Source organism: Penicillium soppii (genome assembly GCF_028829465.1).
Source record: "Penicillium soppii strain IBT 18220 chromosome Unknown utg000005l, whole genome shotgun sequence".
Taxonomy (NCBI): domain Eukaryota; kingdom Fungi; phylum Ascomycota; class Eurotiomycetes; order Eurotiales; family Aspergillaceae; genus Penicillium; species Penicillium soppii.
In genome coordinates this window covers 969,439-996,912 of record NW_026643235.1, presented here as the reverse complement: position 1 = coordinate 996,912, position 27,474 = coordinate 969,439, and the positions used below count along the sequence as shown (strand labels likewise).

The 27,474-nt window shown below is 46.3% G+C and overlaps 14 protein-coding genes across 14 annotated transcripts; 7 read left to right on the top strand and 7 right to left on the bottom strand.

Moving 5' to 3' along the window:
• Positions 1–253: 253 nt before the first annotated feature.
• N7529_005805 (uncharacterized protein) lies at positions 254–554 on the bottom strand (the record flags this gene model as incomplete). Its single annotated transcript, XM_057241332.1, has 2 exons — positions 254–456; positions 506–554. 2 exons carry the CDS (start codon positions 552–554, stop codon positions 254–256), a joined length of 252 nt encoding a protein of 83 aa, XP_057096691.1.
• Positions 555–1,486: 932 nt separating this feature from the next.
• Positions 1,487–1,849, bottom strand: N7529_005804 (uncharacterized protein; the record flags this gene model as incomplete). Its single annotated transcript, XM_057241331.1, has 2 exons — positions 1,487–1,563; positions 1,633–1,849. 2 exons carry the CDS (start codon positions 1,847–1,849, stop codon positions 1,487–1,489), a joined length of 294 nt encoding a protein of 97 aa, XP_057096690.1.
• Positions 1,850–3,537: 1,688 nt separating this feature from the next.
• N7529_005803 (uncharacterized protein) lies at positions 3,538–4,622 on the bottom strand (the record flags this gene model as incomplete). Its single annotated transcript, XM_057241330.1, has 4 exons — positions 3,538–3,725; positions 3,778–4,022; positions 4,076–4,514; positions 4,568–4,622. 4 exons carry the CDS (start codon positions 4,620–4,622, stop codon positions 3,538–3,540), a joined length of 927 nt encoding a protein of 308 aa, XP_057096689.1.
• A 711-nt stretch (positions 4,623–5,333) lies between these two features.
• On the top strand, positions 5,334–6,560 carry N7529_005802 (uncharacterized protein; the record flags this gene model as incomplete). The annotated part of the gene is made up of 5 exons (XM_057241329.1): positions 5,334–5,429; positions 5,571–5,796; positions 5,860–5,883; positions 5,951–6,216; positions 6,279–6,560. 5 exons carry the CDS (start codon positions 5,334–5,336, stop codon positions 6,558–6,560), a joined length of 894 nt encoding a protein of 297 aa, XP_057096688.1.
• Positions 6,561–7,267: 707 nt separating this feature from the next.
• N7529_005801 (uncharacterized protein) lies at positions 7,268–8,497 on the top strand (the record flags this gene model as incomplete). The annotated part of the gene is made up of 3 exons (XM_057241328.1): positions 7,268–7,312; positions 7,370–7,513; positions 7,568–8,497. The coding sequence occupies 3 exons, from the start codon at positions 7,268–7,270 to the stop codon at positions 8,495–8,497; spliced, it is 1,119 nt and encodes a 372-aa protein (XP_057096687.1).
• Positions 8,498–9,902: 1,405 nt separating this feature from the next.
• Positions 9,903–10,854, top strand: N7529_005800 (SDR family NAD(P)-dependent oxidoreductase; the record flags this gene model as incomplete). The annotated part of the gene is made up of 2 exons (XM_057241327.1): positions 9,903–9,966; positions 10,028–10,854. The coding sequence occupies 2 exons, from the start codon at positions 9,903–9,905 to the stop codon at positions 10,852–10,854; spliced, it is 891 nt and encodes a 296-aa protein (XP_057096686.1).
• Positions 10,855–11,461: 607 nt separating this feature from the next.
• Positions 11,462–13,686, bottom strand: N7529_005799 (uncharacterized protein; the record flags this gene model as incomplete). The annotated part of the gene is made up of 2 exons (XM_057241326.1): positions 11,462–12,974; positions 13,025–13,686. 2 exons carry the CDS (start codon positions 13,684–13,686, stop codon positions 11,462–11,464), a joined length of 2,175 nt encoding a protein of 724 aa, XP_057096685.1.
• Positions 13,687–14,394: 708 nt separating this feature from the next.
• Positions 14,395–14,826, bottom strand: N7529_005798 (uncharacterized protein; the record flags this gene model as incomplete). The annotated part of the gene is made up of 1 exon (XM_057241325.1): positions 14,395–14,826. The coding sequence occupies one exon, from the start codon at positions 14,824–14,826 to the stop codon at positions 14,395–14,397; it is 432 nt and encodes a 143-aa protein (XP_057096684.1).
• Positions 14,827–16,955: 2,129 nt separating this feature from the next.
• Positions 16,956–17,866, top strand: N7529_005797 (GNAT family N-acetyltransferase; the record flags this gene model as incomplete). Its single annotated transcript, XM_057241324.1, has 3 exons — positions 16,956–17,072; positions 17,188–17,757; positions 17,828–17,866. The coding sequence occupies 3 exons, from the start codon at positions 16,956–16,958 to the stop codon at positions 17,864–17,866; spliced, it is 726 nt and encodes a 241-aa protein (XP_057096683.1).
• A 523-nt stretch (positions 17,867–18,389) lies between these two features.
• Positions 18,390–18,704, top strand: N7529_005796 (uncharacterized protein; the record flags this gene model as incomplete). The annotated part of the gene is made up of 1 exon (XM_057241323.1): positions 18,390–18,704. One exon carries the CDS (start codon positions 18,390–18,392, stop codon positions 18,702–18,704), a length of 315 nt encoding a protein of 104 aa, XP_057096682.1.
• A 725-nt stretch (positions 18,705–19,429) lies between these two features.
• Positions 19,430–20,970, top strand: N7529_005795 (uncharacterized protein; the record flags this gene model as incomplete). The annotated part of the gene is made up of 4 exons (XM_057241322.1): positions 19,430–20,308; positions 20,369–20,449; positions 20,500–20,875; positions 20,930–20,970. 4 exons carry the CDS (start codon positions 19,430–19,432, stop codon positions 20,968–20,970), a joined length of 1,377 nt encoding a protein of 458 aa, XP_057096681.1.
• A 909-nt stretch (positions 20,971–21,879) lies between these two features.
• zrfC (putative ZIP Zinc transporter) lies at positions 21,880–23,446 on the bottom strand (the record flags this gene model as incomplete). Its single annotated transcript, XM_057241321.1, has 4 exons — positions 21,880–22,659; positions 22,712–22,949; positions 23,005–23,163; positions 23,217–23,446. The coding sequence occupies 4 exons, from the start codon at positions 23,444–23,446 to the stop codon at positions 21,880–21,882; spliced, it is 1,407 nt and encodes a 468-aa protein (XP_057096680.1).
• A 654-nt stretch (positions 23,447–24,100) lies between these two features.
• aspf2 (major allergen Asp F2) lies at positions 24,101–25,106 on the top strand (the record flags this gene model as incomplete). The annotated part of the gene is made up of 3 exons (XM_057241320.1): positions 24,101–24,488; positions 24,544–25,013; positions 25,065–25,106. 3 exons carry the CDS (start codon positions 24,101–24,103, stop codon positions 25,104–25,106), a joined length of 900 nt encoding a protein of 299 aa, XP_057096679.1.
• Positions 25,107–25,463: 357 nt separating this feature from the next.
• Positions 25,464–26,529, bottom strand: N7529_005792 (oxidoreductase, short chain dehydrogenase/reductase family; the record flags this gene model as incomplete). The annotated part of the gene is made up of 4 exons (XM_057241319.1): positions 25,464–25,664; positions 25,725–25,838; positions 25,897–26,008; positions 26,075–26,529. The coding sequence occupies 4 exons, from the start codon at positions 26,527–26,529 to the stop codon at positions 25,464–25,466; spliced, it is 882 nt and encodes a 293-aa protein (XP_057096678.1).
• Between the last annotated feature and the right edge of the window lie 945 nt (positions 26,530–27,474).

The window sequence follows — 27,474 nt, the reverse complement described above, 5'->3', positions numbered from 1 at the left end:
TCGGAGCAGCCGCCTGCGCAGTGAGTATATTGCCACGATTATATGCGGCAAAGCTATCCGCCTGAACAGCCTGCCGCAAGACCTGCAGTGCAAACAACACTTGACCAAAAGGTCCGCACAAAATCATATCCTGGTTCACCGTGTACGCGGCGGCAAACGCGCGGTCGAAAAACTGGTACAGGATGATAGAATAAACCCCAGCAGCGAGTGTAAGTCCCATGCTGACCGCGGGCACTTGGAGACGGGCGCTTATTTAAGCCAGACGACATATCACCGCGTCTCCGGCGGCAGATATTATGCTGCAAAGAATGGCAGTAATGCCGCTGCTGGCATGTGTCTTGCGCCTCATAGCTGCATCTGGATATGGACGAATGGGATTGCAACGCAGGCAACCACCTCCATGGCTGTGTTCACCCACCATAGTATGTATATCGCCAGCCCGGCTTTCTCGCCGTACTACAGGACTGCCAGTTGGAGGATGGAGGTGAGCGCGATAGGGATGCACGAGAGACAGGATGTCTTGACGAGATTGCTGCCCAGCTGGTCCAAGACATGCCTTCGGTAGATCAGGATGCGGACCAGGTAGAAGGTCAACAGGAGCCAAGTAGGAAAATTGTGTAGATCCAGACAATCTTGGCGATCAGCATAAGTCCTTTGAATTGATAGTCCAGTCGGTGCAGGATCATGGCTATTCTACCCGTTCCTTGGGGGATCAGGAACCGCTGCGACGAGAAGTTCCACAGGGCGCGGGATAACGGACTCGCTGGCGGCCGCAAAGAGCGTTCTAGCTCTGCCATTTAAAACGTAAGATACTGCCAGATAGGTTGTGTCCGAACTTATCGGGGATTGTTGAGAGTCAGATTCGGGGAGGTTTGATGCACTTTGACGTCACCCGTCGCCGTTCAATCGACGGCCATTCTAGCACACGAATGTTCGAGAATGAAATCATCAAGCTAAAAAAATGGAGAGAAGACTGGCAGTAAGTTGATCACAGTTGATTGGAGTGATTGTTAGTCACTGGTTAGTATGCGTGTGCGTAGATAGCCATCGGCTGATCCATAGTTTATTGCTCTAAACAGAAGACACAGGAATTGCTCTAACGTGTGGGAGCAAATATATTTAATTCGATTGAAAATGCTCAGCTGTTGATTTCAAGTGTTTGCAAGCAACCCGCAAGAAATTCCTCGGGCGAGTCCGGTCACATAAATTCGGAGTTTGCATCAAATTCAACAAATCTACAAATTCCGAAAGCAAAACAGTTCAAACCAGTGAGCCGACCGGGTAATATTGCTTCTTTGGCAATGGAAATGACCTGTCTATAGAGACTCGTCAATTCCCACTGCGCCTCATTCATTTTCCACGTCTGGACTCGTCACCCAAACTCCTAACGCCTTACGCCCTGTGTAATCCCCGCAACCATAGTCATGCCAGCAAATTTTCGCGTGATTCATATGAAAGTTCGTAGAAAAAAAGAAGAAGAGTGCAGTTAATAGCTTCCGGTATCTCTCGTGTTTGTGTCCTCGATTTGGTTGTGGGGTCGATAGTAAGTGGGAGGTGGAACATCTAATGATCGGCGATTAGCGAGGCGATCGTCAGATTAACAGGAAACAAACGATATTTTCTTCAGCATACATCGCGACTCGGGGTCTCTGGCCCAGCATTCCTGTGTCATAGCGTCAAATTCTCGTGCCCGCACCTCAGCCATGTAGAGCTTTTGCTCATAGCCCGGACTGAATGGGGTTTCTCTATCAGCTGGCTTATAGTGTTTAAAGAGGGAGGCTCCCAATGCGGTGACTGCGAGACATGCGACGAGGACAATAACGATGATGGCCGAATTGGTGAGACCCATGATGCAGATGTTTGGAGACAAGGGTCGGAGTCGCAGCTTGAAAATCGGAGATGTGAAGACGGTGGCGCCAGATGTAGGAACTAGCGCCAGTGCATACTACTGAAAGAGCCTCCGCGCGGGCTTGCAACCTGCACTCGTGTCAAGATGAGAAAGTAAGAGGAAAAAATTGTAGAAAACAGATGTGAAAGAAGAAAAAAAGAGAGGTACACAAAGCACCAAGAGCGCTTACTCTCACAATCTGATCTGTGTCATGGAATGGAATTTCATTGGTTGAAGAAACTACATTATGTACAACTGTAAACATTGATGCCTGCACAATTAACTACGTGTACGGAGTACCCGTGGACAAATGTATGAATCGATACATTGTATCACCAAATAGTAACCAATCAAAGCTCTGAATCAAAATCAAAAATAGAAACGCTTGCGTGGATTTACCCTCCGCTCCATGGTTCTACTTTGAAACTTGTGTGTGTTTTGATTGGTCACTTCCACTGTCAACTCTTCAAATGTAGTGGTTTTGAGAGCAGACTTCGGATCTCACTAATGAAGCATTGAGCGATAGTCATTCGAGTCATTCCATCAAGCAAACCGACAATCATGCTGAGAGATGTCATGTGACGTGACAGTCTCACATTTCGAGCATATAGTGTTGACTAGCTAGGGAGTAGATATTCAGATAAAATGATTCCTTCATAAGAAAGAGAGGAAAGAATCTATCTCAGACTAATTGTCGCAGCTGCGCTCTGATAAGCTGATATGGATGGCGGCGGTCTGAGGCCACCACAACAGACCCTTAGAGCCAGCAAGCGAAGATAATTCCACGTCCCTCATAAGCCTATTACCGTCCTATCCTTCGAAACAGACGCTGATTTTTCAACATAAACATCACAAATGAGTTCATTTTGGGGCCTCTAAGCGCTCAACGCCAGCCTTCGGCGCTGGGAATGTGTGTGCCCGTGTCTCCATTCTTATAAGTCTCGCTAATCTTATCAATCTCGTTAATCAATCTCATTAATCTCATTATACCCTACGTTCCTATATCTTTCTTCTATAATGCGGGGAGCCTCGGTAGCGTTAACTAAGGATTAAATAATCTCTAAGCTGCTGAAGGAAGCATTATCATAATTTTTACTTCGGCGTATCTCCTTACTATTACGGGTAGTAAATAACTAGCGAGTGAAATGAGGTTCTTACTAGTACGAATATAGACCCCATATTAGTTAAATTAGCTGACGCTAAGATTTCTTCTATGTAGGCACTTTAGCAGATTTAAATGCCGTTGTATCCCCGTAATAGGCTACTACCTAGGAAGCGAGTATTATTTTTCGTGATGTAAAGTGTGCGTGGCGATGGTAGGTGTGTTGTTCCATAATCGCAAGATTTGGATAGGGTGCAGAGGGTACATCCATGAATTCATACGGGGGTTGAAGTATCAATTCGATATCTCGCAGCTACAAAAATGCCTGCAAATTTCGGCCGGTAGAACAGTGTGAGAAGGCCCCTAAACCGGAGAAACAGGTCTGGAAACACTACAAGAGCTAGACAATGCAAACAGTATTGAATTTTGTGCACAGTTGCCTCGACGTAACGCGCCAAGAACACGAATGACTGAGACCATTTCAAGCCCTTTCGAGGCTCTATATTTGATTTCAGATATGATTTTATATCAATTTTGAATCTACCACTCATCCGTTGACAACTACTCCCCCGTTAGGATGCAAACTTTGCCCAGAGATAAAGCTACTATCCTGGCTTGCAAGGAAAACGAAACATGTTGCAACCTCGCTAGGTTGTCCTGGACGACCCATCGGTGTGCCGCTGAACTGCTCTTGGGCGGTGGTATTCATAGTTGCCGGAATAAGAGGGGTCCAGACTAAACCAGGGTTAGCGGTTGCAGGATTGATTTTGTGGTTGATTCAACTTACTTGGCCCAGGACAAACACAATTCACTCGAATGCCATTTTTGACTTGCTGGTTAGATAACGCTCTAGTGAAAGCGACGATTGCCCCCTTGGTTGACGTGTAGTCGAGCAGATCAGGGCGACCAATATAATGGTTGACAGATGCACAGTTAATGATGGTCGAGCCGCTCTTGAGGTGAGGAATCGTGTATTTCGAGAGGTAGAAGATAGAGTGGATATTGGTGTCGAATGTGCTCTCCCATTGAGACCTGTGAAAAGATGTTAATATGAAACACTCCATAAGAAGAAGACAAATGCGTACTCTTCTAAATCCTTGATGTCTTCGATCATCGTTTGTGTTCCAGCATTATTGACTAGGATGTCAATACCACCTAAGCTCTTCAGGGCTGTGTCAACCACCGCCTGGCAATTCTTCTTATCGCGTAGGTCGGTAGCGAAGCAATAACAGCTTTGCCCGATTTCCTCCACCCGTCTTTTAGTCTCTTGCGCATCTTTTTCCTCTTCGGGAAGATACGTAATCAAACTAGAGGCTCCTTCCATAGCAAATAGAATAGCGACTGCGCGGCCGATTCCGGAATCACCACCAGTGATGATAGCTTTTTTCCCTGAAAGCTTTCCCGCCGCTTTGTAGGTTTGATACCCGCCATCCTCAGTTGGGATCTTGCTTGAGGTGGGCTTTGGGCCTTCCATCTCAACCTGTAAGCCGGGCTTTTTGTGATGCTCAACAGGGATTTGGTGACCTGTAATTCTTATGAGCCCCAAAACATTTTTACAGAATTGTATATGAGCTTACCCTGTTGGAATTGTGATTGAGGGCCCCGAGAGGGCTTTTCCACTTCCTGTTGCATGTTGGCAATTCGTGTTTCAATTGTTGCTATGATGAGTCGCAGTGGTATTGATGTCCTAGTGAACAAGGGGCAGAGAGAAGATAGATCAATGGGTAGGCTGAGCTTATAAATAAAAACTCTCAATCTCGTCAATGTGACGTTTACTAATGCAAGGAATCAGGAAAATATTTAGATTTTGTCCAGTTCGCCCACAAGCCAAAATCCTGTTCCGGTATCTTGTTCTCTTGGCTCGATGATGTAAGAAATTCCAAACGTGATATTTCACTGTTCAACCCTCCAAAATCCAGGTATCTGCACTGTTAGAACAGGTTTAATCATTGATCACGATCGCATCCAACGCTCCTTTTCTTATTCTCGTTTTGGTCGGCGTCCGAACTGCATTCACCGTGACGACAACCTCCGATCAAGACAAAGCGTTAAAGCAGCTCCACTGCACCGGAATAGTTGGTGCAGGGAATATGGGCACCCAGATGGCCATCGCATTCTCAGAAGTGGGCCTCGGAGTTTCTGTCTGGGATGTCAATGAACAAAAATCGACGAGCTATTGGACTGGTCGCGAAACAATAAGACCCATGGTGGAATACAGAATTTTACGACATAAAATAATATGTCATAAGCTGGAGAAGAAGGAACGTAAATTATTGATCTTTTCCATTTCGTACGATAATCCGGTAGATTCTGTGCTGGGTATAATAAAGAGCAACCTCAAAGATGGACGGAGATATCTTCCTTGATGGAGGCAATGAAGATTCTCAACGTACACAGAAGAAAGGAAGGACGCGCAAGAAATCGGCGCTCACTGGATCGGTATGGGAGTTCCCAGCGGCTACCAGGCAGCTCGTCGTGGTCCAAGTCTGCCTCCAGGCCGCGATTCGAAAGCTTTGAAGACTTTCATGCCATTACTTGACCTATAAGCAGCAAAAGACCCTAAAGGCAATCCATGCGTAGCTCGAATCTGGCTCAGGTAATTATGTGAAGATACTTCACAATGGGATTGAGGGCGGAATGTTATCGACATTGGCCGAGGCGTGGTCTTTCCTTCAATATGGCTTGGAACTCGACTGCGACACAATCGCAGCCATCTTCGACCAGTGGAATGATAATGGCGAATTACAAGGTACCTATATGCTCGACATAGCGGCCGACATGCTACACGCTAAGAAGTCTTCTTGCGGTACAGACAGGGAGAATGACAGCAATGAACATTATATGCTCGACGAAGTACCTAATTAAGTAGTCCAGGACGCCGGTGATACGGAAGGTACTCTGTTTCTAGAACGTTAAAGAGTCAGCATCTTGGTATATATCGACACCTAAACTTGCCACAGCACACTATGAGCGCACTGTGAGCGGAGATCGAGTAGAAAGGCTGCTAGCGGTCAAGAAACTTCAAATTCTAGGGACAAAGTCATTCCAGGGGATCAAAGACGAAAGCACCGTCATCGAGCACTTGCGCTGCGCCGTCTATTTAGGTTTTCCAGCCTTCTTCTGCCAGGGCCTAGACATGATTACAAGAGCGTCCGATGACAAGAGTGGGGCATCGATCTACGCCAATGCCTTCGACTTTGGCGTGGAGATTGCATTGTCCAAGCCGGTAGTATAGCCGAGTTATAAAAGCCTGTTTCGTTGGCGGATCATCGCTGGACAAACCTGAAGCGTTCCGATGAAGTCGCGCGGAAGCTACACCGCACTTTCAGCTCGCTGAAAGAAATTGTGGTACACGGCACCTTGTCTGACCAATATCTGCTCGCGATCTCTGCTACTCTCGAATATTTCAAATATGCAGATGGCATGTCATTACCAACTAGGTTCATAGAAGGGCAAATAAGGGGGTTTTTTGGTGCACACGGATACAACAAGCCTGGTGTTCCTGGAGAGGATCCAGGGCCCGTTAGAAAGGGGTCCCATCACTACGAATGGCAGCCAGCGAAGGAATAATTTGCAAAGGTGCCGGTAATTATCGAGGAAACTTACAATTAGAGTGTGGCAATTTCCACCATATTTCCGGTAGTTAGTTTAGGAATTGCAGGTCAAAATTCGTGGTCGCTTTTTCAAACGCTTTTCTTATATCTCTGTCGCTTATGTCGTACAATCATACAGTGAGAGTAATTTCCCCCTTATTTCCACGTGAATATTTACTGTCATACTGTTGACTCCACGAGCGTGGAAAGCAAAGCTGAGTTCTGGCGTCAGGATGACGGGCCGGATCATCATGAATGATAACGACCCATCCGGCGGGAAACCTGTAACCCACCCGTTATTAGCGCAATCAACTATTCCGGGGTTCTACTTAACAATAAATGCAACTTAAGATCTTGGCACAATCCGAGATCAGGATATTCACAGCAAAAATGTGGATGACGGAAGATCAACGTAATGGCTCGCATATTACTACTAGTAATCTAAGCGACCAGGTTGAAAAGCTACGGCATATTTGACAAGCAACATCCATCTTGCACGTATCCCGAACAATTCTAATACATAAACTTTCTATAATGGCGGAGGGAGTATTGCAACTTGTCTGCGAATGCAAGGTAAGACACTTTGACATATGACTACGCCGGAAAAATCTAAACATCCCATTCTAGCATGATCCTTGGGGCAAAAAAGGCGAAAGCTCACTTGCTGGGCGCCTATGGTCTCACATGCCTCACGCAGGAAAGCTAGATGCCTCAGAAACATACTCTGAAGTGAGTAATTATCCTTACATCTGTACATAACGAGGCAACAACGCTAACACCACGCAGATGTGGATGGGTACATATCCTTCTGTGCCATCTCGAATTCATTCTACTGGGAAGCTCCTCTCTGAGCACCTCAAGGATAATCCCGATCTTGTTGGAACTTCAGTTCGCGATAGATACGGGCCCGACATCCCTTTTCTTCCAAAGGTGAAATAAAAATGAAGACGTAATCAATTTGACAGTAACTCTAACAATGACCAGGTGCTCTCTTTTGCTAAGGCGCTTCCGCTTCAAATACATCCCGACAAAAGCCTCGCCGAGCGCTTGCATGCAAAAGATCCTGAAAAATTCGGGGATGCCAATCATAAGCCCGAGATTGCCATCGCTCTGTCACGGTTTGAACTTTTCGTTGGGTTCAAACCCCTAAACGAAATTGCGGAGCTCATGCGATTGAAGCCATTGGAGCACATCGTGCCAGCGCACAAGGATTTTAATGATGGAACTTTACGACAACTATGCGAAACCTTGCTAACCTTGCCCCCTGACACCGTGTCGGAGACTCTCACAAATTTACAAGATACTCCTTTGTCTGAATTCGGAGACAGTGAGAATGTTCCGTCGCTCCTCGATCGACTCAGCAAGCAATATTCAAAATTCGACAACGGCAACTTGGTCGCCGCTCTTCTGATGAACTACATGGTTCTGGAGCCTGGAGAAGCTGTCTGTGTTCCAGCCGACGGCATCCATGCGTGGTTTTCGGGCGACATTATTGAGTGCATGGCACGCTCTGACAACGTCCTGAACACGGGCTTCTGCCCTCGCGTCGACCGTGATGATGTCCAGTTGTTTGCACAGGCTCTTACATTCAAACCACATGGTCCAAAAGAGTCTCTCCTGCAACGGAAAAAGACCTCTATTGGGCTGAAAGGAAGAACCGAGGAATATGCCCCTCCGTTTAGCGAGTTCAATGTGCTGGGTGTGACTTTGTCTCCAACGGAAACTGAGAAACACCGGGTACTTGGAAGTCCCAGTATCTTAGTCGTGACTGAAGGTTCTGGAAAGATGAATGTGGGCGATGGAACAGTCCATGATATTGGGGAGGGAAGTGTTTATTTTGCCGCAAAGGACGCTGAGTTGGAATTTTCAACGAAGACGGGGTTGACATTGTATCGAGCGTATGCCACGTTCTGATGTTATTCAAATTTCTTGTAGCGCTATATTGAAAATGTGGTATTCCCAGAACATCTACCTGGAGTAGGACTGCGAGTAAGAGAGTACAATGTCATCGTAGGGACCCATGGGCTTTGATTTCACTATATCAATCAGTAGGCTCACGATGTCTCTGCTCTTATTGAGCATGATTGAGCATGATTATCCGCGCTTCGCGGAAGACTTCTTTCAAGAGATCCGATGTGGTCCCTTGCTTCAGCCTTTCAATATGCTTCCGGACTAAGCGGGGAGGACTGAGGGGACAGGTAAAGGGACTGTAGTCAGACAGCGTTGCGTGGGGACTACCAAAGTAACTAGCGTTGGAGCGCTTTTGTGAGTTGAACTGAGAATGTTGGGGCTAATAAGGTACAGTCGAAACAGGTCATGATGAAAGGCTTCATTTCTTTAATTATGCCAATAAATCCCCAGCTGCACTGAAGGAGTCGGCTTCCCGGTCGGCTGAGGGTAGCCTCAAGCAAAGAAAGCATATATATCGTGCCCGGTGGATTGAGGGCTGCGCCCTGGGCCTTTATTAATTTCCATGCCGGTGTCCACACTGGCGAAACAACTTTAGAAGTTGCGATTGGAGTAAAGTCTTGGCAGCCTGAATAATTTAAGTATCCCCTAGAATATACTCACGTCTCAAGCAGTCAAATTCTTTGTCCAGAATCTCGATACAAGAATGTTGATAGGTTCAATGTTGAGTTCGGCCAAAATACGTGGAGCAAGATTGGCTGAATAACATCAGGATATCACCGAAAGACCGACATAATCGGAAGACTTGACGAAGCTTTCCATCTTCCGGACTTTTTTAAATGAATTCAGTAAGAAATCGCATCTCTATTCCAGCATTGCCTTGTACAGTTGAGTTGAAGGTTACTGCGACCATTGGCATAGCTGGGGGTTGACGTCATTCTGATATGATTTACAATCCACTCCTGTTATTCTAGCATACTCTAGCACAAGAGCCAGCTCTGGATTCACGTCCAGCCCAGGATCAAACTTCTGATACTACACAAGTCCCCGCTGATAAAGGGCCAGCCCCAAAAAGAAGTGTATATTGGAGTAGGACGGTCGTCAACTCTGACGTACAAATGAATGCATACACATCCGCAACAGGCTTAAATTTGCGCAGAACAGGTTTGAAAATCTACCCTGTTTTGCAAAATGTGGTAATTTATAAGCAACCACTGCCCCTATATAACCTACTGTAATTATTAGTAGCAATCGACTCGTCATTGCAGATATCGGCACGACCTATACCCGGACTTTTGTTATCAAGCATCAACCAGATCTGGCAAAATCAATTCCACCAATTCAATTACACAGACTGTCCCCTCTATCTTTATCTCGTCAATTCACATTTCCCGTCTAAGAAAAGATCAAAATGGACCCTACTCAGAGCAACAAAAGTTTCAAGCTGGAAAGCCTATTCAACGTGAAGGGAAAAGGCAAGTCATACAGAAAAGCAGCAGACTCCGCCATAGTCAACCATCTAATAATGAAAAACAGTTGCCCTGATTACTGGCGGCGGATCAGGCATCGGTTTGATGGCAACACAAGTGCTAGCCGTCAACGGAGCCAAAGTCTACATCACAGGCCGCACAGAAGAAAAGCTCGATCGAGTAGCAGAGCTTTACAATAAAGATATCCCCGGAGAAATAATTCCGCTTTCCGCAGACCTCACTAAAAAATCGGACATCCGCAATCTCGCTGAGGAAATCAAGAAGCGCGAAGGGTACCTCTCAATCCTAATGAACAATGCGGGCATCTCTAGCCATACTCAAACGACTGAACACGAAGACGCATCTAAGCTGCGCGAGTCACTCTTCGACGACAAAGCCGCGGATTTTGAAGAATGGGACAACGTTTTCCGCACGAATGTCTCCCAGATCTTCTTCATGACAACTGCATTCCTACCCCTCCTCCAGAAGGGCTCAGAGAAAGAGCCCGGCTGGTCGAGTACTGTGATAAACACGACTTCCATCTCGGGAATCATCAAGGTCTCACAGCATCATTTTGCGTACAATGCCTCCAAGGCTGCGGCTATTCATTTGACTAAGATGCTGGCGCATGAGGTTAGCTCGTCCAACTTAAAGGTTCGGGTCAACAATATTGCGCCAGGTGTTTTCCCTAGCGAGATGACTGCTCAGGAGAGTGATGAGAAGCAGAAGAGCTTTATTCCTAAGGAGAAGTATGAGGATAAGGTCCCTGCGTCTAGGCCTGGGAAGGACGAGGATATGGCTAGTGCTGTAATTTTTGCAGCTACCAATCAGTACTTGAACGGGCAGACCATTGTTGTTGATGGAGGGTATGTGCTTGCAGCTGGGTCGTTGTAAATTTCGGTGTGATTCGACCGAAAAAGGAACCATTTCGGACTAGGCCTCGGTTTGGAATGTGCTTCAAAGTTAATAAATAACACTGGATTTACTTAAAAAAGTTTGGTGCATTAGTGCGTTCTATCAAGTCACCTCCAAAGTACAGAGGAAGTCTGGTTCTATGAGTTTAGGTCCGCCGAGCAATGGGTTTTGCGGGTTGGGCTTTCGGTTAGAGAACAGTCGTTCCGCCGGACTGAAGTGGTAAAGTTCCAATGGTCGTCATTATGATCCTCTTTGGTTAACCTGCGACTTTACAAGCGAGTCTGTGTAAAGACCAATCATCGGAGCGTTGACCTAAGTTAAGCAAATAGATATTGTCCCCGGAAGAAGTTATGTACTTAGGTGGTCATTCGCTTGCATGGCCCGCTCGTTACCGAATACGTCAATCATAATTTTTAAGTAAGTTAATTAGTTTAATTAACTATTCTTTAGTTACATTTCCAATAAAAATTACAGACCCTCGTATATTTGTCGTATAATTGTATCCAGCATCCATAGCCAAGGCTAGTACTGCATGTTGTTCTTATGCAGATGTTCTGGTTTCTGTTTTGCACTGAACATGAAAAACTTAGAAAACAAGCTTGACTTCTAGCGAACAAGGGCCGCCGCAGCCCGAAGAAGTCACTTCCTTGTGCGAGATAACACGGATATCCGCAATCATAATTTGCGCCTCGGGAAGATGTTGGACCAAATTGTCATCAACCACAACCTTCAAGCTTCTGCTAGTTTCCCAGAAGATATGAGTGATAAGACTAAGGTCAACGTGCGCCATTCTCGCAAGCTGTTCTTTGAGATCGAGAGCGGTGCGATTCACTAAGTATATGGCATGATGGTGGCTCGAGAGTGCCTTTCCACCTTGTTTTAATTGTATGTAAAAGCATGCAACTGTGCGATGGTAAGCATAATACGCAAAAGATATTTTGTCATTGTGATACGAACCAGCTTTAGGTGACTGCATTGCAGGAAGTGGAGAGTCTTGCAAGGCTCCAACACAAAATTTTGCTATTTCAAGCGAACGGTGTGGATTGACAAGGCTTGGAAGATGATCAGATTGCACGTAGGTCTCTTCCGGCGATCGACCTGCATTTTCCGAGGCTGTGGGCGTGGATGTGCTCTCCGCTTTGTTGTTCTCCATGTATTCGGTTTTCATCACGGTATTTGTTCCGCGTGGTAAGATGACAGGATACAAATCCGGATCATCTTGCTCATTACCACGAAAGCCGAGAACGCTCACTTGATGGCCCAATGACAATAATTCATGTGCTTTGGCCAACTCCGCGTGAAGGTCCTCATCAGTCGTGTGGTCTTTGCGCGATTTCGTCGACCATTTGCGTTTCTGAGGCCGATGATCGAGTTGACAGTCGTTCAACAGCTCGATTCCGCGAGTTGGTCGGACAAAGTCCCTGCTCAGCTCTCTGTTGGTGATCTCTTTCGTGAGCTTTTCAATTCTTTTCATGATATGTGCCCTATCGTTCGATAATTTCCGTTCGGCACCGTGGTCTCGAAAGAGCTTTACTACACAATAGCACATTTCTGAGTCGCGCCCCATCATCTGTTCCTCGCCGTCCGACCGTAAGATTTGCGTTTTTGCACACAGCCTGACTGGTACCCCTTTCACGCCTTTCGAGCGGCTGAAATCGGTCGATAAGAAATTGAACCTTAGTGGAATGGTATATCTGCAGACTTTCGCAGTTGGATCAGCTGTCCAGGTGACACAGAACCCATCAACAGTGGCTTTTTCAAGTCGAATCTGGCGATGCTCCAAAAAACTAGCACTATCTTGGAAAGGCTCAACAAATTCGACGGCCAAGAGCTCGCTTTGACGCTTGTAAGCTTCATTGAGGCCTCTACCATCTTTCCACAGCTCCCATGATCTAACAGGATTCGACCTCTGCTCCTGTTCTTCGAAAGATACCCGCACAAATGTTCTATATTTTAGCGGCCTATCACTTTTTATGGGTGGTTTAGAGTCTACCACTTCAAGGCTGTAGGTTTGACCCTTGTTGAGATATGTCATTGGGCGCTCCCTGGTATGCCGAAGCATGGCTGTTGGGGCTTGCAGGGTCACATTGAAGCGAAATCTATGAAGATCAGTAAACAGAATAGTGTGATGTGTGATCTGTAGACGTACGTTTCTTCTTTGCCAAGTGGCAGAACTTCAATGATGTCAGCCTCGAATGCGGCCTTTGACTCTGCTTGTTCGCAAATATCATCGGTCGCGATGCCATGATTGAATCCATCCACCGTGGAGTAAGCAGAATCCTGGAGCGTGAAGATATCCGGCATGTAGTCCGGCAGTCCATAATGTGTATTATCACAAACCCAGTGTTGAGTCTGAGCCAACGGAGTGAAGCAGTCAGGCCCAACCCAAGAAATAGGCGAGGCAAATTGGTTTGACGCGTCAAGCAAAGGCGTGGTCATTGCGCCCCACTCTATCATAGGAGAGTGGAGGTCACCTGCTCTGTTGTGGAAGACCGCGCCCGATCCTGGCAGGTTGCGATCGTGAGACTTCTTAAGCTTTTTAGGAATGACCATTGGAGACAACGACTCGGGGGCATTGGATTTGCGAGAAATTGAGGAACTGCTCACTAGCCCCAATGCTTGTTCAGAGTTTACGTTGTCTACCTGCGTAGCACCCACGAACTCAATATCGTTGGCATACCTAATAGGTAACGTCGGATCCCCCAGGCCAACCAAAGCGCCTCCCCCTCCTCTTTCACCATTGCAGGTCAAGAGAAGGTCTCCGAATTTCCTCCTGAATTGAATAACGAGCTCGTCATCTGGTTTGCGCATGATTTCATAATATTTTGATCAGTGCTTGGGGGAGGTGCCAATTTGGCCTTTTTTTCCAAGGAAGACCGGATTTATCTAAGGCCAATAGTAGCGGCCAACTTGATGGAGACAATATAGTCATGTGATCTGTACCCCACTACTCTTGGTTCAGCCACCTGGCGTAGTCTGGAAAGAGACACATACGTTTCCAGGAACAAAAGTGGCTGGTGAAACACAGTCTCCTACCGCTTTGAAGATAGTGAATTGAAGGTGATCATTCGGCCCACTTCTTTTGCATGGTAGTGACCAGTCTTTTGTAGGCTAACAATGTTTGATCTTCTATGTTTTGTCTTTTTTTTGGTTTCCAACAGAATATGACAACTCGTAAAAAGCTGCCTGTTTGTAAAACCTCGTCACACCAGAACTACCAGAGCGACGCATTCAATGGTCTATTCACTTCAATAAGAAAGGGTCCTCAGTAAACGATTTGTGGGGCTGATGGCGTCCGGTAGAGCCCGGCCACCGAACAAATACTGACGTTATATTTGAACTAACCTGAGAGATTTCTAATCAATCAATGCCAGAGACTAATAACGAAACGATACATTGGCCTGAAGATAGAGGAAGTAAACCATGAAGTTGTGAGAAATGGACCGAAATCACCTTGAAAGCATAAATAAAGCCCAATTCTCACTGCATCAATATTCGATCAACGCGTCTTTTTACTTCCTATCTACCGTGGTGACCGTGGTGACCGCGGTGACCTCGGGGATTGTTCCGCTCGGACTCTTCCTCACTAGATGGCTCCTCGACTTCAGGGTCGAACAGCTTGGGTTGCCGCAACTCCTCAGGGATGCATTTGATCAGATCCTTGGCTACATCTCTATCAGTGTCCCGGTCGTTATGTTTCCAAAGAAGTCTGAGGGAAACAGGCACCATAAGGTAAAGGTTTGAAGAACACCGCCCAAAAAGAGAATCACGTTCCGTCATTGAGCTTGCGAATGCGGTGGGCATTTCTGCAAGAATATCTTTGAGCATGGCTCTCACTTCATTGCGTCGATGAGGAAGGTGACGAAGATGATAAATTACGTTGTGCAGGCTCTTCAGAATGTCGATACGCCGCAAATTGTGAGGATCCTCGTTAAGAGGAGGACGAGGCATCGTAGGTGAGTATGAGACTGGTAGCAGAGATCAAAGTCTTAGGTGACTGCGCAGGTTTCGCGTAATTGAATGTTTGAGAAATCGACGAGGTCAAGCTTATTTATGTATTTCCAGCGGGCTTTGGCTCAAGGCCATCGCTGCTACTCACGAGAAAAAAGAACTGTGTCCTTGACAAAGACTCAAGATATTTTCTACGCCGGTAGAGGATGGGTCTTTGATTCCCAAGGTTGCTGACGACATTTTAGCAAATCAACGTGAGGTATCAGATACAAAGAGGCTCCCTATATATAGTTTCTTGGATAATGTACAAGAGCCCATATGGATATTCTTTGTTAAGCAAACGCATTCGCGCGTCTTGGCAAAGTTTTGATTCATAACGGCCAAAAGTGTACGCACACCAACTCAATTATACAAATAAGTCTTATAACTATTACTTCAACGGGATTATCGAGATTTGTCTAATCCTCCGTTGATCAAACTCCCCCCTCTGCTAAATTTCTCGAATTTTGGACCATTTTTCTGTTTTGAAGCATGGCCTCGGACGAAAAAAGCAGAACGGACAGAGCAAGGGTGGAAGATGACGCAAATTGAGTACTGCAAAAATAATGAATGAAATCGATAGAAAAAAGAACACGCAATAATATGTAACCAAACATGGAAATGTGCTGGGAGAAATGATATAGAAAGAGAATAAGTCCTGGAGAGCTAATCTCAGAGAAAGCAACTGTAGGCTTGCAATTAAGCTAGAGTCTTCATATACTTTTAGGAGACGCACCCAATTCATGAGGCCATGAGTCCCATATGCTACTCTTACACCACTACTCTTTAAAAGATAGGACAAGCTCAACCATTCAAGAGAACATTCACTGAATCAGTATAGGGAAATGATTGAGCAATAAACTAGGCAACGAGTATCAATTTGTGGCTTCAACAGCTTGATCGATAATAATTGATAATTATTCATTACCGTTCATTGCCGAAGAATGGGATTTCTGTTTCACAGCGTGGTGTAACATTTTCCTGAGTACAGTGGTGTAAAAAAGTATTTGACCTCGAATACTTCGGCCGCGGCCAGGCCAAAGTGGATACCGAAGTATTCGAGGTCAAATACTTTTGTTACACCGCTGTATTTTCACAAAGAGGTGGAGGTGGTTTATTTTGTACCGATTCCCTGTAACAATACATCTTAAGAAAACCCACAATAAAGAGGTGCCCAGAATGCTCAAGACTTCTCGTCGGAAGTAAGTCTTGCCCCGATTGTTATCCGTCATGTCATCGAATACTATGCCCGAATACCCACAGATGATGTCGGAATAATTTTCCGCAAGATTGATCTCTGAACTATAAATGAAATAAGCTACAAGCAAGCTTCGGATTTATTCTATTCTGTTGATTCTATTATTATCGTTGAACATATCTAGGTATTAAGGTATGGATATCAACGGGAATCTCTTATCGTTCCTGAGAAAGGTCACCGCAACAACCTTCCTAACTAAGAATAGCCTCCCCACATGACCAATACGAAATTCCTCACATCCCTCCCCCCCCCGCGTTTGAATTGCATATGATATCGTCAACTTGGTCGAATCATTTGAGCATTTTGGACCTATCTGCGCTTTAATCAAGTAGTCATGTGAACTCGTGCTGCGACCGACTCGTTACGGCTACTGCGGGAGAGATTTTGAATAGAGAGAGGTGTGACCTGAATCGCCCAGGCGTATCTGTTCGGCTAGAGCTGCCTAGAAAGGCTAGGAAAAGGGACTTGGATAAGAGAAATTAATCACAATCTCAAGCGGATCATCTTTGAGCCCAGCTATATGATCCCCATTGATTTCCCCCAGGGTCTGAGGGTGACTTCGCACTTATACTTATTTTTTGGTTTGCACTGGCACCTCAACGATAGCTTCAACTACAGCTGTACTCTGCTCCTACCCCATCAAATCGTGGACCTTTACCACTTCAATTATACTTAGATGGCTGTTGTTTCTCACTGTCCCCAACGGCTTCATTGGCACTCCTATACTATATCTCTGTCCCAAGCCATCCGCAGAGCTAGTAGAAAAAGTTCCCAGTCTTCTAAACCCGTTCGTTGAACTCGTTGCCGTTCACGAAACTGTAGTGACAGAACAATGTCAATCGAAATCACCCCGCTAGCTCAGGCCGATATCCCCGGCGCTGTAGAATGTGTGCAACAAGCGTTTGCCGACGATCCATATTTTCGATGGGCTTTTGACGATCCATCTAAGGTAAGGATTATCTTTATCCAAAGTCGAAGCGTTGTTTTCTCTGGAATCTCAAAGCAAGGATTGAAGAGGGAAAGAGGGACAAGGTATCGAGCCACTTAATAACGGGACTAAACAGTTCAATGTCCAACGAAATGCAGCCTCTCTCGCCGCTCATTTCCAATATGGTATCAGCTGCGCTTGCCCAATCTCTGTCGCCAAGATCACCCGTGCTGCTAGCGACGATAAAAGCGAAGCACATGTAAACCTGCCACCTGGTAGCGTGGTCGGTGTTGCCTGGTGGTACTCGCCGCAAGCGCAGTCAACACCCCAAAGCTGGAATATTTGGGCGCAGGACTGGATCCTCTCCTTCCGCCAATTGATGAATAATGTCCGCTTCCTCGGTCGTGGCGGATTGAATGTTGATCGATACCGAATTTGGAAGCGGGTTCAACAAACTGCACACGACACGATCTGGCAGGACCCCCGTGGTTATTACTTTTGCAATGTTGTTGGTGTTAACTCGCAGGCCCGCGGCATGGGTGTAGGGAAGAAGCTTATGGCGGATGTCATGGACAAGGCCGACCGGGAAAATATGCCATGCTATCTCGAGAGTTCTAAAGGGTACCCTAATGTGGGTATATATGAAAGAATGGGCTTTGAGTTGGTCAGAGAAATTGAGTGTGTTGATGGAGGGGATGTTTGCAAGGTATGTTTTCCTGGGCGAAAGGTTGCGACCCAACAAAATTGCATGTCATGACTAATTTATGTGATTCTAGCTTTATTGCATGATTCGCAGCCCCAGATCCAAGGCATAGGGTTGCAACATTGTATGTTTCAAGCTCGACATTAACGTACCTAGAGTTCAATAATTATATGTTTTAGGCAGAAGTTCAGTTCATCTACATGGTGTTTCTAGATATCTTAGGAAAGTCTACTATATACAAAGCTCTGAATATTCTTGATTTAATATCCACATATGTAGGGTGGCATATTTTCCGTTTTAGGAAAGTTTGGTTCAACGCATGAACCAAGGCCCACCGAACATGCGATACGAACCCGATACCATGGTTTGATCGAGATCTAGAATTTCGAGATAAATACTAGACCTGCCTCATGTCCATGCTCGTGACCTTAATTGCAGCAAGTACTGACATCATCAGTATCATAAATCTATAAGAGCGAAAAAGAAAACCGGAGCTTCAACAGCATTCAACAGCACTTGAATGATCCATCGACAAAACTCATCACAAGCGCATATACAATCTAGTACATATTGTTGAACCCTTAAATTATAACAGTACGTGCGCCTTTTACCTTTCGTAAGAATATTGTCTGTACATGTCTGGCTCACCAAGGGATACAGCGATGAAACTTGCCACGCTCTCGACTTCGTTCATTGCTCTGCTTTTGACCACCTCTTCTGCTTGGGAACTTCAGGCAAATGGTCATGTATACACTGGAAATGCACCCAAGGGTTGCCAGTCCATTAATATTCCTCGTGGCTCCTCAATCAGCTGGACTGGATCCAAAGGCGCCGAAACCCTCCAGCTATTCAACGTACAGGGGAAGTGTTCTCAAGTATATCGAACTGTAATGGGTGTTGGAGACATCAATGCTTCCAACAATATCTATGGATACATGGTGAAGCCCTGATCATACACTTGGGATGCTTTTGATGCGGATAGTAATTGCGGAGTTGATTCTCACTTGAGGACCAGGATCTAGTCAATTTGCTGAATTTTGCTGCTTCCCCTGTGTGTTTGGAAAAGTGAAATTTTAACAGTGCAGTATAGTATAGTCAATCTTGCACGCGGGCTAGGTCTGAGTTGTAATACAAGTGGCATCTACCAAGGTTTTGATAGGAAACTGATCTAGTACAGATGTGGGGCAGTTGCTTTCTCTACACCCCAGACCCGCTAGTCTCATAGGTCGGACTCTCCAGAGTCTCGGCGGCCACGGAGAATGAATTGTGCATAACTAGCCCGAAGCCATTTATCTCCTACTATATTTGGGTGGAGCTTAAGCATGCAATACCCAATCAGCGAGGAGCTACCAGTGTCACTATGCTTCGAGGACGTGAAACAATTATAAATTTGAAAATTTGTCCCACGTACTGACACCAAATTGGAGAATTATTTTGATTACAGACAGGATGTGATTATAACACAAAGGGGCGTGATTATACTGACCAATTGACTAGAAAACTACAAATAAGCGTAGCCTACACTAGTTTGGCACTAGTATACCGTCGCTTGCTTCAGATCCACAGTAGAATACGACCAAGGGCCCCTGCGAACTATAGTCACCTCTAGTAGACTTTTTCTTTTCCGCAACGAATTCCTCACCTCTTCACCTTCGTCCATTCTCGAAACTGAGCCATGTCCGTCGACGAGAAAGCAAGCGTGCGCGATACGGAGCTAGGGAGCCCTCGAGACTCAACCGAGGAACATGAGGTTTTCAAGAAGACCGAAGATGGCGTTAGCTTCCGTAATGTCGGCTGGTTCAAAGCGTGCATCATCTTCGTGAAGGTCCTCTTCGCGACCGGTGTGCTGTCGTTGCCGTCTTCGCTATACTCTCTCGGTGCAGTAGGCGGTTCGTTAAGTATAGTCGCCTGGGGCGCGTTCAATACCTACTCTTTCGTGATTCTCGGAAATTTTCGCAAAAAGTATCCTCACTGCCACTCCATTGCCGACATGGCGGAGGTCGCCGGTGGATTTTTCGCGAAGGAACTCACCGGTCTACTTTTTCTCATCGGCTATGTCCTCGTTACAGGTAGTGGTATCATTGGAGTCTCAACAGCTCTGAATGCCCTGTCGCACCATGCTGCCTGCACTGTCTGGTGGTCATTTATCGCAGCTGTCGCTATTATCGCAACGGCTTCGGTACGAAAACTCCAGCACGTGGGCTGGCTCACTTATGCGGGTTTCATTTCAATCTATGCTGCCGTTTTAATCGTTGTCATCGGAGTCACAACCCGTGACCGACCCGCCGCTGCACCCCAAGAGGGCCCCTATGACCTTGGCTTTGTGGCCATAAACAACCCCGGATTCGCGGCTGGTATGGTTGCTTCTAGTACTATATTTGTTTCATCGGCTGGTACCAGCGCCTTCATCCCGGTGATGTCGGAGATGCGGAACCCGAAAGATTACAAGAAATCGTTGTATTTGTGCATGGCCTTGGTCACCGCATCCTACCTTGCTTTCAGTTTGGTCGTCTACCGCTGGTGTGGCCAATGGGTAGCTAGTCCGTCCTTGGGTGTACGTATTCTTTGCATGGCTCATGCTCCACAAGCAATTCGATAAGCTAATTACCAGCAGAGCGCCGGACAAACGATAAAGATGGTATCTTACGGCGTTGCGTTATTGGGATTGGTTGTGAGCGCCACAATCTATTTGCACGTTAGTATTTCACACGGGACTAGACTTCGCAACGCTGACTTACCATTGAGATTGCTGCTAAATACGTCTTTGTCCGTGTATTGGGTAACACCCGTCATTTGCAGGCCAACACGGTTGTTCATTGGGCTACCTGGATGAGCTGCACGATTTTGCTTGGTGCCATTTCTTTCATCCTCGCCGAAGCCATTCCAATTTTCAACTACCTGATTGCTTTGGTCGGCTCTGTCTGCTTTGCTCCTCTTGCCATGTGTCTTCCTGGCTTTTTATGGCTGCACAGTAACGGTCACTACCGCAAAGGTACCCTGGTCCAGAAGGTTATTTACCTGCTGCACTGGGGAATGGTGCTGCTGGGAGTCTTCTTCCTAGTTGGTGCGACGTACGGCGTTGTCATTCAGATCATCGACGCCTACGCTACGGGAGCAATCGGTATGTTCTGGTATTCCCCAACGCTGTGGGATTTGCAATTGACTCTTCTTTTAGGCTCCGCTTTCAGCTGCGCGGATAACTCGAACTCGTCGTAGATACACGTTCCTGCATCCTCGACGGATCAAGCTGTCCTCAATTCTTAGCAGGGGTACTGACATGTGCAACAACTCCTGGTGTGGATATTTACAAGGAAGGGGGTATGAATCCAGGACCAAATGCAGGGGGATAATGAGATACTAAGCCAATGCTCATAATGAGCTATGTAATTAATGAGTTGTCATAAAATCGTATAGCTGTCATATAATTGTATATTAATTTGGTTTAACCCGCCCCTAGCCCACAATAATTGGTTGTGGCCCGAAGCGAACAATAGTATCCACTGCCCGGACGGCCTTCCCCGAGTCTAGACCAAACTGTATTTGAGCACAATTGTGTTTAGCGCTCAAGAGAAATTTTCGGTCTCTTCATCTTTTTTCATAGATTGTCTGCAGATTCTTCTTCTGAACTAGGGGACACTAAGCTAACGCATGCATAGTTGTTGCATGGCACATAGGTTCACGACACCTGCGGCCTATGTGGATCCTGTATCGCGCTATGGCGCTTCATAATTGAGACGGACGAACTCAAAAAGTCTGCATGTGGAGTCTGCGGGCTTGTAAGTGACATTTACTCCGTTGCGGACACGTGTATTGCATTAACCACTAATGATTGAGCAGTGAGTAGTAATGGAGGTCTAAGTCGGGCTAGATAGAAGCTAGAGAAACTTCAGCAACTGAGAATATTAGATCCAAGGAGTTTCTTTCCATAATGAAGATCCACCCAATTGAGTAGCTTTCTGTTTTTCATTCTTTTCGATGTACATTAGGAAGGAATCGAGAACTTTTATTTGCCATATCATTCTATAGTAGCGCGCTCGTGGAGGCTTTTTTTTCAAAAAAAGTCCCTAGATATCCAAGGTAAAAGAATATTAACTCAAACATGATTGCCAAAATTTCATGTTACAATCAAGCCCATTTTCCCAGTACGCCCATCAAAATCATTCCAGTGACCAAGGAGATACCACCTGTCAAAACTTTCCCAATTTTCGCGTTCAACATCTCGCCTCCCTCAATCACCCAGTCACGCGCCCACATATCGACCACGCCGACCCACACCAGAATACCAGCAGAAAGCGCGTCCAACGTTCCTAGCGCAATCAAAGTGCTTCTCTCATTTCCGTTGAAAGATTTCAGAACACCAAGTCCAATCGCCATACCAATAGGTGTGATCAAAGCAAATGCCGCTGCCATGATCGCTTTGGAGGGGAAAATTGCCCCTTGAAGGGTCGCAATTCGAGCACCAAGCGCCAGTCCCTCGAAGAATTGATGGAACACAATGACCACCAGAAGCGTCTTGTAAAAAGAGTCCCCAGCAACAACAAGTGTGAGGCCAATCAAGATGCTGTGGAAAAGCACACCGGCTTCCATGACAAGCACTGAAAATTTGCTAGTGGGCCGGGTGGGATCAAATGTGCCGTGACTGTGTCCGAGGCAAGCCAGCGTGGGCTGCTGTGGCAGGTCATGAGTGCTACCATACTGTCCTTTCTGAGCGGTTGGTTGAGATTCAGACTCAGTAACCTCCGCTGCATCCTTCTTGCTATTACGCGCAACAATAACCCTGTGGCCGATATACTCAAGCAAAAATGCAAGAAATATTCCAGCCATCACAACAGCAGATGTTGTCGCTTCGTACTCAAGCTCACCCAGACACTCGTTGGTGAACATGAGATTTGCATGTGTGTAAAGCTATGAGATACTGTCAGCAAGGATTATTTTTGTTGGATATGGGATCACTAACGTGCACGAAGGCTGTGGAAAGGATAATACCTGTTCCAAATTGCTTAATGACAGTCGATACAACACCATTAATGGAGGCAAATGGAAGTTTCATGAGGAGGATTGGTGCAAAGACACCGATCGCACTAGTGGCAAGAACGACGAACAACGTCCCGATGCGCAAAGGGACATCATAGTCTCTTGTTTGGATACCACATGAGGCGTGGCTGCTCTCTGATTCGCCTGTGCCAACGCAGTGTCTTCAAGATATCAAGTCAATAAAAGCCACAAAAGCGAAATTGAGGATAGACCTACTCAACACCAGCATGGAAATGACAATTTTGTCCACCCTCGCTTGAGGATTCTTCATGGTCGTGGTCGTGGTCGTGGTCGTGATCACTATGTTCATCTTCACTCTCTTCGGTGGCTTCTTCTTGAATAAGCACGTCGTTTCCATCTGCATCCATGCAGTATCTTTGAGATTTTAATCAGTTCCGTTTTATACAGCTACAAGGATGAGCACTTACGACTCGGTGCCGTGAGAATGGCACCCGGTGTATTGTGCCGGTATCCCACTTGTGGGAGTAGATGTTGCCGAGACCAAAACTTCATGGCCATCTCCATCAATGCAGTAAATGCTTGACCCATGACTGTGACATCCAGTGATGGATGATGTATGAGCTGATGTGGTTGAGGTGGCTGCATATGCGCTGGATATACCCAGGTATACCAGGATGAAGGGTCTGAGAATGATCATTATGAAAATATGTACTCTCGAGAATGGTATAAATGATTCGAGATGTAGTGAGCATTATTTTGGGCAAGCAAGGCCCTCTAAAAGGCCGCCCGCGATATGAAGGAAGGACGTATAGCTCCAGTGTCTCACCTCCAAGGTTCCCAATGCCAAGTAAAAGACCCTTCCATCCTTCTGCCAAGAGCGGCCCAGGATTTTTACCGGACTTTTTTAATCGGAAAGAAACGTTCAAAGAACTTTTGTCCCACCAAGGTACTCCCGCCCAAGCCTCTTGGCGACCCTCCGCCGAGCCCTTTTCTTGGCATCAATCAAGATCTTTACTTCCTGATTGCTGGAAAAAGATCTCTAAGCGAGAAAACAAGCCCTCAAGGTCCTTTCTTGGCTAATTAAGTTGTCTCTGTATCCAAGCAACCCATGCTAAATCCCGCTTTCTAACTCTACTCAGTGTTCCTAGGTCGTGATGACCACAGTGAAAGTGCAATGAAAAAGCAAACTTGGCAAAGATTCTGTTTATGAAAACTGCTGGCGCAATCTGCCTGCTGGCCTCGGAAACCTTGAGGGGGAAAAAATTGGGTATAAAGCCCACGATTTCCACTCATGGAAGCTCTTGGGGTGTTCCTCAAAAGCATTAGAACAGTACTGATTTGAACGGACGTCATGCTTTTTTTCAATCTTATTCTCTCTGCCGCTGCAGCTGTTGCTCTTCCTCTGACTGAAAGCCCCGGAGGAAAGCAACATCAGCCTTTCTCTGAGACCGGACTTGCACCTTGGAACGCTGGAGCGGTGACACAATTCTCCATCCATTCAAGCTGCAATGCAACCCAACGTCGTCAAATCGAGCTGGGCCTTAATGAGACAATTATCCTTGCTGAGCATGCCAAAAGTCATATCTTGAGATGGAGAAACGAAAGCGACATCTACAAGAAATACTTTGGTGACAGCCCCTCTATGGAAGCCATCGGGGCCTTCGATGTCGTGCTCAATGGTGACAAAAAAGACATCCTGTTTCGATGTGACAACCCGGACGGAAACTGTGATCTTGAAGGTAATTTCTATCTTGATGCCCCAAACACCAAAAGCTAAATGACACGGTAATATAGGGTATGCCGGGCACTGGCGAGGCGAAAACGCCACAGATGAGACCGTTATCTGTGATTTGAGCTATGAAACCCGTCGTTCTCTTTCAACAATGTGTGGCTTTGGCTATACTGTTTCGCAATCGGAAACCAACACTTTCTGGGCATCCGATCTCCTGCACCGCCTCTACCATGTTCCAGCCATTGGACAGAACTGGATAGACCACTTCGCAGATGGATATGAGGAGGTTGTTGACCAAGCGGCGAAGAATGCGACGCTTTCCACGCACGACTCAGAAACTCTTCAGTACTTTGCACTGGAAGTCTTTGCCTACGACATTGCTGCTCCGGGGATTGGCTGCCCAGGTGCTCAACACGAACACGAAAACGCAGATATTCACGACGATCAGACAACCACCGAGGCTGCAACTACTCAACCAACTCCCACTACAACAACTACCAATGAACCTTCATCCACCTCAGATGTACCGGCTGTGAGTAATCTTCTTGGCTTTAATGTTGCGTTCGTAAATTGACTTCTATAGAATTGCCACACACATGAAGGAGGAGAGCTTCACTGCACTTGAAGATTGCAGCGTAATGATTCCTTTCAAAATTTCAGCCCCCAAAGCCGTTGACAAGCATTGAACAAGGTAGTAATTGAATAATTGTGATCAAAGTTGAGATCTCTAGTTAGCTTTGACGTTAGTAGCCACATCGAACGGCTCTTTTTTAGCATATCCTCTTTGGACGGTCTTCTACTATTTCTACCTCGCATTACTTCTTTTAGATGGGCCAAACAGAAATACAGGTATTTACTATCTCGATCTTGTTTTCAGTTTAAAAAAGGTTCTATAGTCCATTCAAATTACCTCTAAAACGCCCAAAACATGCCACGTCTATTTCATCTCTCATTTGGTCTCGCCGCTCACTGGGTCACCAGCTTATGCTGACGCACAGTGACCGCCGTCGACGCGGAGATCGGCACCAGTCATCCAAGCACTAGCGTCAGTGAGCATGTATACGGTGGGCCCCTTGAAGTCCTCGGGGGCACCAAGGCGGCCAAGAAGGGCACCGCGCATCCAGGTCTCCTCCAAATCGGGCTTCTCTTGAAGCAAGGCATCGGTCATGGCAGTGCGGATATACTTGAAGATTGAGGGTTAGCTGGATTTTGGGGGCAAACCAAACCATAAAGGAATTCTTACCCCTGCTGAGAGTGTATTCACACGAATGTTATGCTGGCCCCATTCTTGAGCGACCGATCGGCACATTTGGTGTACAGCGGCTTTGGAGGAGTTATATGCGGTACACGTTAATCCCTACGAAAGATATCTGTCAACATGACTCTCTTGCTTTTATGCACAATTGTAAACCTACTCGGTTGGCAATCTGTCCAGACATTGATGCAATCATCACAATGCTGCCGGGGGTCTTCTGCTCCACGAAGATGCGCGCGCAATGCTTAGCAGTAATAAATGTTCCGAGGACACTAGATAAAAAAGAAAGTATTAGAAAAGATGCAGTTATGTCACGACAATATTCTTCCCCAACTCACTTCACATCCAACATCTTCCGGTATCCATCAATAGGATAATCAAGGGCAGGAACCATCTGTTGAATGCCGGCACAAGTAATGGTACCGCGCAAAGGCTTGTTCCGACGTATACCCTCTGCCGCAATGTCTTCAAGCACCTTCTTGGTGTTCTCCTCATTTGTGATATCGCACTGGGTGTATGTTGCCTGAAGACCGCGCTGCTTAGCTGTCTTCTGCACGGCAGTCCACTCCTCCTCGCTTGGCTCCGGCAGTAGGTCAAGACAGGCAACATCACCACCAGCCTCGAGAACGGCAGTGGACAGGCACATACCCAAACCACGGCCGCCTCCGGTAATCATGACTGTGCGACCGGCTAGAGAGAAGAGCTCATTGGTAGGCGTGAAGGCGGCAGGGGTCTCGCTAGACTCTGGCACGACTGCCGGCGTGGTGTGGTCGAGGGAAATAGAAGGGGTCATTGTGACTCGTTGTTTGAGCTATGATGAAACGAGCAGATGGGGACGGATGAGCTTTCGAAAAACAAACAATTCATTGGAACATGGCTGATTCATATAAGGCACATTTCTACAGCGCGTCATATTCGGCTAGACAACCACTTGAAGCGGCTATATACAACCTAACTAGGGAATTGTTCAGCTCGATAAACCATAGTGGGACTGAATTCAACGCGATCTGTTTAAAGTCCAATTTTTTGACGACAGTTACCGATTCAGACAAATCATGCCGAGATGCGCAAATGACGATCGGACGGATTCAGATGTCTTTCCGAAAAGTGCTAAAAGCTACTCTTTGGGGAAAAGTCGGGACTGCAGAAGGGTGGGGAATGGGGCAGCAAGTTGGGGGGGGAATGCTGGAGACCTTGCAAGGTACATACTTGAACGCAGGTAATTGTGTGGGGTTTAAAGATATCGATGGAATGAGGTTATCGTACTATCGGGGTCAATTTTATTCAACTTGGGTGAGCACACGTGACAAGAATATTATATTAATGAGAGTATCGTAGAAACAGAGTCCAGCGCTTAACTCTTCCCAATTAGGAAATTTACATTGTGCCGTTTAAAAACTTAGACGGTCCGGGGACACCGTAGTTTTGAACTTGGGCAATCGGTTCGGCCCATGCTTCATTTTACCGGTACACGTCAATTTTTGTCCCTTTCATGAATTTAGTTGGTGGTATAACCTGATACCACAGTAGAATACCTCATGCATGAGTTTGTTTGCTATTAGGCCAGCAGTGGGCATAACTTGGGTAGATCAATTATCGAAACAAAGCGGTATTTTCAGTCCTTGTGGCCTGCACGAGGCACCCCGCAAATCGCGGAGCTCCCCCGGTCCATAAACATGACAACCCCGGGGAAGTTCAGATCGGCCATGCGGGAAATTACGCCACCGGTTTACGGAAC